Source organism: Neolamprologus multifasciatus, chromosome 9 (assembly GCF_963576455.1).
Source record: "Neolamprologus multifasciatus chromosome 9, fNeoMul1.2, whole genome shotgun sequence".
In the NCBI taxonomy this organism is placed as follows: Eukaryota; Metazoa; Chordata; class Actinopteri; order Cichliformes; family Cichlidae; genus Neolamprologus; species Neolamprologus multifasciatus.
In genome coordinates, this window is record NC_140447.1 from 32,073,488 (window position 1) to 32,088,981 (window position 15,494).

The 15,494-nt window shown below is 45.9% G+C and overlaps 1 protein-coding gene and 1 long non-coding RNA gene across 7 annotated transcripts in view; both read left to right on the plus strand.

Moving 5' to 3' along the window:
* Positions 1-15,494, plus strand: part of unm_hu7910 (un-named hu7910) — a 40,639-nt gene continuing 25,145 nt past the window's right edge. For 3 of the 6 annotated variants that reach the window (XM_085171696.1, XM_085171698.1, XM_085171701.1), the window contains exons 1-5: positions 223-4,048; positions 4,123-4,191; positions 6,905-7,087; positions 11,351-11,395; positions 12,512-12,580. In XM_085171696.1, coding sequence (XP_085027822.1) covers positions 3,880-4,048; positions 4,123-4,191; positions 6,905-7,087; positions 11,351-11,395; positions 12,512-12,580 — 535 coding nt within the window. In that variant the 5' untranslated portion in view covers positions 223-3,879. The other 3 variants (XM_085171697.1, XM_085171700.1, XM_085171699.1) reach the window with 3 other exon arrangements.
* Positions 7,094-10,847, plus strand: LOC146511925 (uncharacterized). The gene is made up of 2 exons (XR_014875955.1): positions 7,094-7,722; positions 7,807-10,847. It is a non-coding gene; the product is annotated as an uncharacterized LOC146511925 (long non-coding RNA).

Genomic DNA, 15,494 nt, shown 5'->3' on the forward strand with positions numbered 1-15,494 from the left:
ACTTTGGCTTTGCTGGTATCCAAGTGAGGACGTGATTTTTGGTGAACGCGTCGCTCCATCGCACAGAGCGGAGAGCAGAAAGCGAACAGGAGCTTTCACCGCGACAACCACGGCCAGGTTAGAGAGTCACCTCATCGCTGCTTGACTGAAACAAACATCGGATACTTTACGAAGCAATGGCGCAGAGAAAGAATCCCAGAAACCACTCAAAAAAAGGTACGTACCCTTTATCTGACTGGGTTCTCCCGCCTGTGTCTCTAATTCAGACTTCCGTTTAACATTCTGCAGTTTATAGCTATTTCCAATCTTTGGAAAGGATCGCGTGTAGTACATCAAAAGCGAGAATATATTTTTAATCCATAAGATTAGTTCTTCGATTCGGCTAATACACTGATACAAAATATAACGTAGACTCCTACTTTCGGAGGTAGATCTCCCGTGGTTCCAACAGCGCAAAGTGCGCACTGCCTGCGTCCTGAAGCGTCATTAACACGCTGTTAAATATCTAATTATAATAAACGAATCACAATTATTGTATTTTACTGAAGCCGAGTGGAGAAGTGGTTTTTAAATATTCCCGCAGATGTCGTATTTTATGTTTATAACTTATAGCGCCGTCTCTAAACAAATGCATATTCGACTGGAAGAATTTTCAATGGAGTCTGGTTGGATGTTCTCGCGATACAAGAGAGCGGGACTGGTTTCGCCCCTTTCTCCGCTAGCTCTGCTAAATGAACACAATAAAGCAGACTCCCAGTTTAACCTCCCTGATAAATCCCGGCATGCTCTGTGTGATTGTAGCTTCATTGCCCATCGGTAACATGAAAGTGGCCGTGGAAACGACGCTAAGCTAAGCTAGCCCCCATCAATAACAGCCTGCTAACGGCAGCTAACTTTCTCCCAGGCAGCAGTGAGGCTTCATGTTATCTCTGTTATCTGTGCGGGAGTTTACTGGCCCCGCTCATTATTTACACATTTATAAGCCCGATATAATCCGGGTTATTCCTCACTGCAGTCTGTAATTAATTTAAAGGGCAAAAACACATGAATCATGCTTTCACTGACATTCCTGAGACAGTCTGAGGTCTTTACACAGGGTCCCCAAAAACCCGAAATACAAACACATATGATTTCACATCAAAGCTAAATGTTGGTGTTTCTGTCATTGTTGGGTGTTACAAAGTGCTCACTGCTGCTGCTGTAAGAGTTTAGCTTTTAAACATTTAACAGTGTCACCTCCACGTTTCTCTCACACATGCTTTCCATTTGTAACAACACATGCAAACATCTGTTAGATCAGGTGAGAGCAAGAATAACACCCGTGTGACATCCGTGACTGTGTGCACACACAACTCTGACACACACACACACACACACATATATATATTATTTTCTTCTAGCAGAGAAGAGGGGCGGGGATAAAGGGTACAAAACAAAAACCAACAAAATAAGCAGACAAAAAATCCATCTATCAATCACCTGGATCACGTGTTGAGAAAGAAAAAAGAAAACAAACAGAAGAAAATGATGATCTATGTGAATATGACAGTAAATACTAAATATTAAACATTATTGTGCAGCATGTAAGATCGACAGCGCACAGTGTGCTTTGAGGTAGGAGCCAAAAAGGGTGTAGTTTGTGTTTGTGATCACCCGTGTGTACACCTGTGAGCATGGACGCACTTGTTTTTAAAAGGTTCCTTCATGTAATGATCTGCTAGAGGGTGTGGGGGGGCCACAGCCCCGTCCTCCAGGGCATGAAGCAGGTATGGAGGAGATCAAGACTCCAGACATCCAGAGGCCCTCAGAACACAAGAGACCAAGGAAGACCAACAGAGGGGCAGCCGAGCCACTGTCCCAGAAAGAGCTGAGGAGAGTCCCAGATGAGGGGTCACTCAGCAGCCGCGGAGCAGAAGCCAGGGGGGGTTGCAGTGACGTGCCCGGGAGCTCCGCCAGCTGTGACCGAGCCCCAGGCCGAGAGGCCGAGAGCACCCCACCCCCGAAGTGGCCCGAGCAAGCCCCACGCTCCAGGCCCCGATAAGCAGCCACCAAGGAGTGAGCCGGTGTGTACCTGTGCGCCCATCCCCGGACACAAAGAACCACCAACGCACTGATGTCTGAGGGAAGTGGTGGGGGGAGATAGGCCTCCATACCTTGGAGGGCCTGAGATGCACACACACACACACACACAGTGACGAGTGATGGATCGTAAGGTTCTTATCACATAAAAGCAGAGCTGGCTGTAATGAGGTTCTCTAAGACCAGAGCAGCCGTTTCATGGTTGTTAATACAAACAGGAAGTTTGCTTTTTTTTCACAAACCATGAAGAGTGTCCCCATCCCCCACACGCATGCACACACACACACACACACACACACACACACACACACACACACACACACACACACACACACACACACGTTACTAGAGCCTCTTTATTTTTCATGTGTCCAGATGCCCAAACATCATGTGTAACCCTCCACGCTGGTGCGAGCTTGGAAACCTGTGATCTGAGGACTGGGAATAGTTTTCCGACCACTATGAGGGAATCTTGGCTGAATATAAAACCACCCGGAGCAGCTGGCTTTTGATGTACTTGCTCAGCTGCAGTTTAAAAAGAGACCACAAACAAAATTGTTGTGATTTCCAATCAGCTTCCAGTGTTGTTGTTAAGGAGATGGACCACTCACAGTCAGCTGCTGTCCTCAGAGTCGAGGTAGAGATCAAAGGCTGAGTCGCTCTGCATCAGTTCATTAGAATCACGTTGGCAATTCCAGAAGTTGCTTCACAAATAGTGATCTAGTTGCTGAAGGGCAGCAATTTTACTGTAAACTGACACAGGTTGGTTTTTACACAGGCAGCCGATAAGCTGTGCTCATCAGTGCACCACTATCACCACTTAGTCTGCAACATTACACTGTTATGCTGTTTCCATTTCCATTTCCACTTCGAGTCACGAGCACCAAACGCAGTGATCTGATTGGTCAGATCTGTTTATTAAATATGAAAAATCGAGCATGATCCAAAAAAATTAAGTGCCTCAAATCCGTCCTATTAAATGACGCTGCTGTCGATGCATTAAGAGGAAAACATCTTTAACACATGAAATTATTTGACCCATTTTATGCGTTTGGTGCATAAAGACCTCGAGAGTAAACGTTGTCAGTGTGAGTCGGACCGTACATTGACCTCTGACCTCTGGAACTGCCACACTTATGGGGGTGTTCTCCACCATTAACACCCACTTCACTCAGAGCCCAACAGCTGTGTGGAGCGCTCTCTCAGGGCTGTTTTCATTGGTTCCCTGCTGTGGTTCAGGACCAGTAAGCACCTTGGTTTTCCCGGCGTGGCCGTACTACCTGCTGATTATTTCTGAAACGCTTTATTTCAGGTGACGCGGCCGACAGCTGAGCGTCCAGAAATGCGAGTGTCAAGGTTACGCGGGGGCTATTCTGTCCTCTCTGGCATCTCTCGGCCAGCGTCGCGGGGTTTGTCAGCTCTAATAATAGTGTGGATCAGGTTCAGCAGCCCGTCACAATCCCTGTGCTGCTGGGAGGAAGAGGAGGAGGAGCTGCTTCACTCTTTGTCTTTGCTCGGAGACGCTGAGAGTCGCTGAAGCTTTTTGATGATCGTTCGTTTAGAGTCTTTGTTCTTTCGGATTGTTTTTATCTCGTCTGTCGCTTTGTTGACTTCCTCCTTGAACTTTTAAAGCTGCTTTTTTGCCTCGTTTTCTTCAAGCACGCCGTCACCTTCTTGAGAAGACTCCGATAGTTGTGGTGCGTTAATCTTCGGCCTCTTCAGGTTTCATCTTGTGCGTGAAGGAGCTTCACTTTCTGTTTTTAATGTTTTTGATGCTGGTTTAGGGTGGTGCCTCCGCCCATGGAGCGATACCGCCACTACGCCACCTCCTACACCTCCTCTCCTGGTGCAGCTCATGTAGAGGAGATCCACGCCGAGGAAGAGGAGGAGGTGGAGGAGGTGATGTACACTGAAGACGAGGTGGAGCCGCTGTTAGAGGATGAAACGCAGCCTCTGCTGCACGAGACAGGTAGGACTGAGGCATGCATGAGGTTTGGCTCAGTTGAGGTTTGGCTCTCACACGGTCGGGTTTGGCTCGTTTAGGAGGCGTGGAGGGGGAGGAGGAAGTGACACGTGCACAGAAGGAAGTGCAGCCTGTTGTCCAGGAGACAGGTAGGACAGGCACGGACTGGCCCGGTTTGGAACACTTCTTCTTTCACCTTGTATGGTGTGCAGCATGCTTTTAACACAAACTCGGCTACATCCTGTGGCAGCTTTTCACAATAAAAGCTGCCAAGATGAAACCTGGTGATGCTGTGAAGGCTTGTGGTGATTTTGGTGTGAAGTGAATGTGTCAGTTTGTTGGGGTCAGTATTCAGATTACACGTCTTTGTCTTTGTAACATCAGGTTTAAGTGTAAGCAGACTTCACAGGAGCAAAGCTGTTTCTCTGTGGGCTTCCAGCAGGTACAGCGATAATGTTTTTATAGGACTCGAACAATCGCAGTTGTTGCATCGCCCTGATTCTCAGTTACACTTTGATGAAGGTTACGGTGCAGGGTTGGAGGTCGCTGCGTAGCTGTAAGTGTAAATTCCCAGTAACTCAGACAAAGTACTTGAAACCCAAAGTGACCTCAGTTTGCTGGAGTTTCTCGGGTTTGTGGGACGTCAGGTCAGCAGTGATGAAGATGATTTACTGGGCTGTAAAGTCCACGTTCCCACCCTGAGAGAGGCGTGTGAGGGTCATGAGTAAACGTCCATCCCTTACTTGGATACAGGAAGCTGCTATTTGCTGTGCTGTAGCAGCGCTTGGTTACACAAAGGGGATTTGTGTCTCCGGCTGGAATTGAACCAGCAATCATTTATTTAAACCCGCAGCAGGGCGTCCCACTGAGGGCGCCGTGGCTGATGACTTTGGCTCCGTCCACACTCGCCCGGATAAGTTTGAAAACGCTCTGCGTCCACACTGGCGCTTTCAGTCGTTTTCACAGAGTTGTGCGTCCACATTGAAACAACTGAAGTGCTCACGGTCCAGTCCTGCACATGCGTGAAACACAGAAGATTCGACCTGCTTCATTTCTGTCTGCTGTTTATTAGTTTATCGGCTCTTTGTAACGTCACGGCAGAATGTCGAGGGAAAGCACCGAGTTTGTTAAATGGACTCACAATGTAACACAAAAGTCCAAAGTTGCAAAAGCGAGTGAGAGTTAAAGAATTTGAGGAAAAGCTACAGACTGATATTAATCTATAACAGGCTGTCAAACAACTGCTGTATGATGCCCTCCGCTATCTTAGTTTCATTGGTCACATGACTGCATCACATGACTAAAATGTGTCATTGTTTTTGAAAAGGCTCTGGGTTCGCTGTCCACACCGCAATGCGAAAACGGCGTTTTCAAATGTGTCCGCTTTGGAGAGCGTTTCCAAAAGGTTTCTGCAAACGCCGTCTCAGTGTGGACGTAGCCTCAGTGTGGACGCAGCCTCAGTGTGGACGCAGCCTCAGTGTGGACGTAGCCTCAGTGTGGACGTAGCCTCAGTGTGGACGTAGCCTCAGTGTGGACGCAGCTTAACCTTAACCTTTGCTCTTTAAACTCTAAAGCTTGAACAGTTCTTCGTCCTGAAGCAGGTGATGTTGACACTCAGCTGTGACCCACAAACACTGCCGGTGTTAAAAAGCCGGTTTATCAGGGCTGAGGTGCTTTTTCCATCCCTGCTGTCACTAAGTGCTGCTGTCTTAGTCTTTAGTGCTTTTAGAGACACTTGAGGTGTTTTGACCGCACACAGCCTCGAGCTATTTCAGGAGTCTCACTGACATTTTCACGCAGCACAAAAGCAGACAGCTGTTCTTTATCTGCAGCCTGTTCAGTCCTGAATCAGCTGTTGTCATCTCTCTCTCTCTGTTGGGGTCATATTGACTCGGTGTCTCTCGCTCTATTCCTGGGTCGGGTTGTCCTTTGGAGCCATGTTGCCCCTCTCTCTGTTCCCTCTTTGTTTTTCCCGGACGTTCAGACTTTCACCAGAAGTTTTCCTTCAGCCGACACTCCGACCTACAGTTTAATCACGTCATAGCGCTCTCCGCCTGTACTTCCTGTCTCGCTCTCCCACTCCTCGTTTTCCCAAAGCACTTAAAATAATACGACAATGTGCCAAATCTGTCCTGAGGTAAACCAGCTGGAAACACGACGCCTCAGTCCGCTGAGTCTGAACCTCAGTCACTAAAGAGCTTAAATCTGATCGGCCAGCTTCAGCCTGCTGCTGCTTACTGATTTTATAACACATTAATATGATGGATTACCTGTGCAGGTGCGCAGATACTGGTGCACAGATGCTGGTGCACATGTGTGTGCATGTTCCTTATTTTCTGATCGTTTTGTAAATAAACAAATATTTTTCTCTGTTTGCTGTTTAAGTTTCATGTTTTGTTTTTGCTTTTTTGTTAATTTCATAAATAAATGTTTTCAGTGTTTTTGAGCCTCGTAACTTCAGGATTACAGGACGTGTCCACACGACAAATTCTGATAAAGCTGCCGTCAGGCTTCACGTCTGCTCCAGTCACTGGATTTTGTTTGGCGATCAATCAGCACCAGCGTTGTTCTTGTGAAATACACAAAACTTATTGCACGAGAACATTTTTATTTCCAGCGGTGCAGATTTAAACCTGCGTGCTGTCGTCCTCTCTGCGACCCCGACGCCTCAGATTTCACTTTATTCTTCAACAACAAAGCTCCGTGCTGTGTGATCTCGTCTGTCTGTGGGTGACACCAAGTGCAGCGCGACACACGAGTATGTCGATCTAAATCTGGCAGCAGGCGCGATCGTGCCTCAGTTTACACGTTCAAAGAAGAAATAAATGTTTTGGTGTTAACATCAGCTTTTCACACCTGCAGAGGGGAAGACGGTGCCGGTGGAGAGCAAGAATGGAAAGAGGACAGAGGGAGGAGGCGGAGGAGATGCAGGTGGAGGCCCGAAGTACTCCGTGTTCACCTGGTTTGTGGTCCTGGGTCTGCTGGGCGTCTGGAGCTCTGTGGCCGTGGTCTACTTCGACATCGTGGACTACGACGCCGTGATCGGTGAGTTGGAGGGCGGGCGTGATAGCGTGGTGTAATTTAATGGAAGCAGACGCATTTTCCTGAATTTCCTGAAGCTTTTATTTTGAAGGGGTGCAGACTTTGAACAGCTAAAACCAGTGTGGGGTTGTTTTCTGGCAGAAGAGAGAAGTGGTTAACATGCATGACTTGTGGTTGTTTTGCAGAAGTAAAGACGTTCAGCATTTCATAAACCTCGTCTTAATCTTCCTCCTGAATGAAGATGACGTGCAGATTATCCTGTGATTATAAAAGCGAGCTCGGGTGCTCAGCGTGTGGGCCCCACACAAAACATCTCACCCAGCAGCAGGCCGTGTTTAGTAACAGCACTGCTGGTCTTTAGTTACGGTCACATGCAGTGAGAGTGGGGTTGTGATAATCTGCCTGTTCAAACGTCGACCTGAGGCAGCGCCCGGAGGTTCAAACGGTCCAACTAAAGCGTGGCCGTTCTCCCGGCTGTTACGGTTTAATATCCACAAAGAAGAAGAAGAAGAAGTTCACATAAAACGAGATCGTCTTTGTTTACACACCGTTTCTGATAAAACGACACAAAATTCCAAAATGTTTTGTCGAGTCGACGATGATGTCGTGATGTTTCTAAAGATGAGGAAACAGATTCTGTGCTCATGAGAAAGCTGGCAGAGGCAGTGAATGACCCAGGGCGGTCACCTGATCACTCCAGAGCGCTGAAGCTCTCAGATCAGTTTTCTGTGCGTGAAAGACGGCCTCCTGTTTATCTCGATCAGATGCTTTGATAACAGACTTATGAAAGTCTGGATGTCAGATTGATAAACACCTTATCTTTTATCTTTCACTCTCCGCCTCTCTGCTGTGAGCTGCAGCACCACCTCGTCACTGTTGCTTCATAAGTTTTCACAAATTTGCTCCCAAACTATAAAAGATTATTTATGAGTTACATAATTTAACTGCGGTCGGTACAGACGGACTCTGGACCATCATTTATCCTGACGCAGAGTTACCTGACCAATCACAGTGATCAGGTTTATTCTCAGCTGTGGGCTCACCACAGTGGATCATGTCATGGTTACAGCTAAATGTTACAAGACGACGCTCCTCAGCAGTTTTTCTCTTCCTTCGGGTTCGTCTCCGACGTGAGAGCAGCGTGAGAACGTTTGTGGAGTCCCGCCGTGTGCAGAGAAGACGTGCATCTGTTGGCCTATTTGGTTTGGTTCTCAGCAGCGTTTGTGTCTGGATCTCGAGCGTTCACACACACCGAAACACAACATCAGAGTAGTGGTTTTTGTACAGGAACCCGGTGACTTCTTCATGTGGTCACGGCGCCTTCCTCTCAGTCAGACGTGAACAAACACAGCGTTTCAAAAGTACAGTAACGTTTTGGTCCGCGTGCACAAATGTATCCCACACATGCGCGCTGTGATTGAACGATTTAAATGTGCCGTTAGCCGATTGTGGCGAGCTCTGAATGTCTGCAACAGTGATGCTTTTTGGCGTGCATACCAAAGAGCGAGACAAGCGGGAGGAAGTGATCTTGTGGCCTGGAAATACACATATATGTTTGCTGTGGTCTGTGGTTGGTTGGGTTATTAACAGCTTCCATCCTGGTTACTATGTTACTGTCAGAAACGTATCGAGGTACAAAAAGCTGCCGTCCGAGGCCCGTGGAGCCTCAAGACAAGCCAAGACAAACGTCAACGAGCCAGAGGAAGTTTGCTCGCTAGACCTTTGGTCACATTTTACAATCACTACAGTTTCAAGATGACTGAATATGAAATACAGCCACCGTTTCCTCTTCTGTTTCTGAGCGACTGACTTCAGTCAGGGTCAGTAAAGTCGTTTTTGGTTTTGTTTCTTGGGCTCTGACTGTTTTTTAGTCACGCCAACTTTGCTGTTTGATCACGCTGATCAGTTCATTGTTGAGTCACAATTTCTGCAAAGCAGTCCTGAGATATCAGTCGCACAATAAGACTGGAGGGTTAAGCTTCCAGGTTAAAGAGCGCCGTCCATAAAATCTGCAGAGGAAACGCTGAAACCAGGAGACGGCTGCCACCTGTCGTAACTCGCACACCTGAAAGCAACAAGGATGCGTGACAACGCCACAGCGGACTGATCTCAAAGAAGTCAAACTGATCTGTTCGACTTCTTTGTGGGAAAATGCTTTTTTTTTCAGTGAAAGGTAACAACAGAAAACGGCGACTCTGCTGTCACATTACAAACTGATCCTCATCTCAAACTTCCCTCCGTCAGACTGATAAACGACGCTGTATCTGTAAACATCGTGACTCCACTGTGCACACACATCGGCCACAGCTGTGAGCAACTTCCTGTTCAGCTCTCAGTTACGAGGTTTCCTTGTATGGAAATGATAACCACAGTGAGACAGGCTAACGGAGACGTGAGCGCCGTTGGTTGACTCTGCTTCAGCAGTTTGGATCACGTCACGCCGTCAGCTGCAGAGATGCAGCAAAGTCCTGTCAATGTTTCTGCTTTTTAGTTTCTTCAGACAGATGCAGAGAAGATTCACAGGAAAGCAGAGAAGGAGCTGCAGGTCGGACTCAAACCCGGGACGGCTGTATGGTCGCCCGCTCACCCACTGCGCTGAACCGATGGCTGATTCAGTGTTTCTGATACTAGAAATTAATATTAAATAAATTCTAACAACAGCTGATCAAGCTTAAACGTGCTGCTGTTTATAAACACGAGAGAAAAGCCGATCAGCTGATCATTGATCAGTTTCATGATTGAAGTAGCAACAGGAGAGAGAGGATGAGAGGAGAAGAAACAGCTGCAGCGTAACGACAGAATAAATCAGCTTTGTGTCTTTTTCATTGTAGCTGAAGTTCAGGACAAACTGTTCCTTTTCACCTCAACACGAAACGTGTGATATTAACTCTAAATACGAGACGATTCAGTTTTAACCTTATGAACAAAATAAAGTTCAACATCAGTAACTTCATAGCACCACCCAGCTGTATAGAAACTCCGTCATGCTAGCTAGTAGCAGTACGAAAAAGTCAGCATAACGAAAATAAACTCCACCTAAACTTGGTTTATATCTGACCCAGATAGACTGCAGGTCATAACTTACCTGAAGTTCAGTTCACTCGGGTCTCTGCTCCTCCTGCCTCCTCTTTCCCTCCTCCACCTGCTGCCTCCACCACTTGCTAATGTTATTGAATCTGTGGAAACTGCGCGATGCCACCACACGAAGTAACGAGTAACGAGCCTAAATCTAAATCCCAGTAACGGTTAATGCGTTCCTGACTTTGGCATAATAACTACCGTGCTCGTTACCACAATAATAACGTAGTTACTGTAACGTTAGTCCCAACACTGCTGATGAGGGTGCATTAAATACATTAGAGGGTTAACGAGGCAACTGAGTTTGGGATTTTATGCTAGTGACCAACAGCCAGCTACAAAAAAATATATGTTTATAAATGAACTGAACGCTAGCACTTCGCTCGCCACCTCACCGCTCTGCCACGTTTTCCTTTGTCCCCAGATTGGATTCAGGTTGATGGGCACAGAGCAAAGACTCATAAATCAGTCAGGTGTGCTGACGTGGTGGGAAAGTGCACAAACAACTTTATTGGGGACAGCTGCTGTTTTTTTGCTTTTTGTGGGCAGAGTCGCAGAATTTGTGGTTGTACTTGTTTTTGCAGCTAGCACGCAACGTGTGTGTGCGTGTGTGTGTGTGTGTGTGTGTGTGTGTGTGTGTGTGTGTGTGTGTGTGTGTGTGTGTGTGTGTGTGTGTGTGTGCGTGCGTGCGTGCGTGTGTGTGTCCTGGAAGGTTTGTTTTTTCTAATGCTGATAAGCATCGTTCAGTAACGTGACTCGCTGGGCAAACCGGTTTAAAACACGGTCGGGGACGAAAACAAGTCTGCTGCTGACTAAATGAACCAAACTGCATTTTGTAAATAAGAGAAGAATGTAGCAGAAAAGGTCTGTGAGTCTCTGACTTCACAATCTGCTCGGACAAGAAGCAAACTGAAAGCAAACTGAGTGGTGAAGCATTACAGGCTGATATCTGCTCTGCAGCAGGATCTGTATTTGCTGTGCAGCTGTGTGCATATGTGATATGTTTACATCCCGGCCCTTCACAATAAAAGCCTCTCACTTTGCTGGAGGTGTTTCACTGTAAAGCCATAAACTCTTTGTAATGACTGTGCTGATCTGAACAGTGACTCTGCAATGCTTTAACCTCCTGTGGCCTCTCTGTCTTCCTCCCTCCTCTTCCTCTTCTCTCTGTGTTATCTCTGCACGCAGCCAGAGCTAAGGAGTTTCGTATGAACTTTTCTGAAGTTTTACAAGGTACAGTCTCAAAATTTAACCCGTCATAACTACACATCCCCATCCATCGTATCACACCCTGATTTCATCAGAGCCCGCTGTTGTGTCCACGATGATGAAGAGAGTTTGATTAGAGGCAGAGCAGTGAGTTAATGTCAGGGAGGTTACATTGGTAACTACGGTTCTGTGAATCCCCGGGTGACTTTCAGTGGTGGTAACGAGGTGGTTACCTTGTGTCTCCTTGTGCTGGGTGTAGGCCGCCTGCGCGTGTACACTGTCGGTTACCACGTGCAGCCAGCGTCCAGTCTCCAAACCAAACACTCCAGGTGAGCAGCACGGCTGTTATCCAGGAAGTGGCAGAGCCGTAGTTACCTGCATGACTCTGTTTCGTTCACTCCTGAGCTTCTCTCATAGATCTGAGTGTCTCTGCTCTTATCTTGTCCTTGAGGAGACATGTCTACCTCGTTTACTGTCACGGGCGTCAGGAGGGAGTGGAAACAGAACCTTTATTAACGGAGTATGGACAGGTTTTTATGAACAGAAATAAACAAAGTTAAAAGGTTAAGAGGTCGGCTTCTGCCTGTGGCCTCTGCTGTCAGCTGTAGAGATGTCTGCCTTCTCTTTAATATGATGGAACTAAAGCTGCTTGTTTTATATTTGACTGTTTTATACGTTGTGGTGGTCGGGCTAACTGAGGTCCACAAACAGCAGCATTTGAAATGCTTTCGACTTGTGGTTTGAGTCGGGGTCTGATCAGCTGCTGCTCCTCATCACCACATCCTTCCTCTTTTAACAGAGACGCTTCCTCTGTGCACTTTAACACACTGATGCATGCTTTTATTTTTGTGACTATTTTTGCCTTTATTTGATCAGCAGTGAAGCATAGGGGGGGGAGAGAGAGCAGAGGCCCGCGGGTCGGGCTCGAACCCAAACTCAGGCCGCCACATTTCATTGCCACCTGCACCCGGAGAGGATGCTTTTATTCTGTTAGAATAAATATATATAATAAATATATAATAAACATAGAAAATATGAGACAAAGACAACTTTAAAGTTGACTCTGGTAGCTGCATGCACAAACATTTTAGTGTTTTTCAGAATTTGTTGGTCTAACTTCATCTGCTCGTCCTCCTCCAGGTAAACTGACGGCCTACGACACAGACGGAGACGGAGACTTTGACGTGGAGGACGCCAAAGTTCTGCTTGGCAAGTCTGCTTTAATTTTGCTGTTTGCTGCCTGCTTTTCTGCCCGATGTGGTTTACAGACGTGTGACAGTGCCTCGGATTCAGAAATTAACCCGTCAAACATAAACTGAGCTGAAAACCAGCTGAAGCATCACAGGAAGCCACAAAGCTCAGGTTTAACACAGAGTCAGCAGCGTGACTGCAAACACAGACGAGATGCTCAGAGGTGAAAGTGTGTGGGCCACGAGTCCATTGCTAATGGAGGAAAAACCCTGAGATCAGATGATGCTGTAGAACAGGGGAAGCATGCAAATATAAAGACGACCGCAGAACTGCAATAAAAATAAATGAAAATGAGCTGCAGCTCAGGGCCTCATCTACTGTGTCCCTGCAGGTCGTTGCTAAAATCTATCAAGTATGAATTTATAAATCAAGAGAAGAAGGTCTTAAACGGTCGTGTCCCATGAGGCACAGCAGGCGTGTTGTCATGTTTCAGGGTGTAGTTACGCGGCGCAAAGTTTTGATTGTCGGCTGGTTGGTTGGGAAAAATGAGACCCTCAGTAGGGGCTGGATCTCCAGCATGAAGAGAAAGTGAGGTAGGCTTCTCCCACACGAGAGGAGGACGTCATGGTCAAGCTTCTTCAAGTTATTAGTAAATAGACACCAGCTGAACATCTGGATGTTATAAGAATTGGCCTTTTTGTACGTTGTCATAGTTCTACTTCCTCTTTCATGGTTAAGTTATACATTACATATGCATATTATTACGAATCCCTAAGCCACAGAAAGCTGGCACCGCAGCCTTTCTCTGAGACGTGGGGTCGTTCGGTAGACGCTCTGGCTCGAGCTGCTCCTGCTGGACACTTCTAAGATTGGGTGGTTCGCTCAAGTCTTACTGGGTGGAGACCACGGGGCGCACTGGAGAGATTATGTGTCTCAGAGGGCTTGGGAACGCTGAAGGGTGTGTCTGAGGAGAGGTCAAGGAAAGGGAGGCTCAGCTCGCTACCAGCATGACCTCGAACAACATACGGAGAAAATGGATGGAAGGATAAACGTTCTGTAAAGCCGAAGAGTTTCACAAATCCTGCACAATAAACAATCAATGATCAGAGTGCTGAAGGGATCAATACACTGTTGAATATTTCTATACCTAAGTAGAACTAGGAGACCATGTTCCCTCATTTCTACTTAAATTTAGTGTATTGAGGTCTCAGAAGGGCCTTAAACCCTTTAAAACCGGTCAGAGCAGCACGCTCTGTTTTGCGTAACTATTTTTAAATCCCGGTAGCTCTGCAACCACGTAAGCTAGCGCAATAATTTTTTTTGCATATGAAACCGGAGGAGTTGTACTTCCATCTTATGCCATCAGCTTGTCCTCGGTCACAGTTTCCTTCCACATATAACTTTGCAAAAACTGCATAAAAAGCACTTGCAGCAACACAAACATAATATTCCAGAAACACGCTTTGCCGATCCGATCAGCTGTTCATAACACTTCCTATGTTGGAATAGACGTCAGCGCGAACTATCGCATGTCCGCCATGACCTGGCCGAAACCGGAAGTGATGTCATTTTCGCGGAAATGTAGTTTTTTTACCATCAGGGCCTCATGAGCCTATACTGGTGTTTTTAAAAGTTATCTTTGACTTTCTGACTTTCTGTGTGGTTTCTGGGATGCTTAGGACTCATATTGCACTGCTGGAAATAGTTTATTTTGATGCATATGCTGCTTTTTTGCAAATTTGCATCATAATATTTATTTTCGTTTTTCCTGCAGTGTATAAAAATTGGTGTATTTCAAAAATAAAACTATGAAGACACTCAAAATAAATTTCCTGTGGTGGGAAACTATTTTGTGCAACTTTTTTGTATTTACAGTTTTGAGGGATAAGCCTCTTAAATTTCTCTAACTAGAAATATATGTTAAAAAACAAAAACGATTTTCAATTTTTTTGTAGTTTATTGCACTTTTTTGCAATTTATGTCATTTCTATGCACTTAATGCAGACATATTATTAAAATCTGGGCTGTAATGGTTGTATTGATGTATAGCAACTTGAAATGCTCCCAAAAATGGCTCCACAGCATGTAAACATATAATATAAGCTGACTTGGTTCTATGGTCGGTCTTAAAGGGTTAAACACCGTTCATTATTTCACTGGTTCAGATTTAGCACTTAGTGTTACGTTGCTTTTACAAAACCTTGACTTGGCTCACTTTGTTGTGAACATTTGTGACTACTAGAGCGGCTTCATTACGCAGCTGTCTCCAGTTTGAAAACTAGTGTTTAAACCAACCACAGCACAGCCTCTGATCTTCAGGTAGAAATGGATCTGCTGCAGGGGTCGTTTTCTGTTTCCATGATTTGTAGCTTTTTCTTTGGACACTTTTCTTTGAGTTTCTCAACAACTGTCATTGCTTACCTTCAACAAAAACTTTTCATTTGAAACCTGTTTATGTATCTCAAAGATCAGTTTTCTGCTCTTTCACTTCAAAGATGATCTTATTATTATGAAACCGAGAGCTTTTACTTTTTTAGGTTTTGTTGTCAGTAAACTGAAGACAGTGACCGAGCAAACAGGAGGTGGTGTTTTCAGACTCTACCACGGCAGCTTTGCGTGATTCCCAGTTTAGAATAATCCTTCTTTGTAACCCCATCAGTTCATCTTATGTCTGATCTGAGCCATAGTATCTGCTTCCTTTAAGCAATGTGGGCGGGGCTTGTGTGACATGACCATATCAGGTGAAACCCTCCTTGACTGCTTGAAACTGAGTGTTTAGATTAATCAGCCAACCGGAAATAAGAAATGTATTTAGTCTTTATTTTGATTGGGCCAGGAAAGTATTGTAACCTGAGTGTTGACAGCATCCGCTGGCAGTATGAAGTCTTAATGGGAAGCTGTGTTATAGATGTCGTGTTTGAAGTAGTCTTAG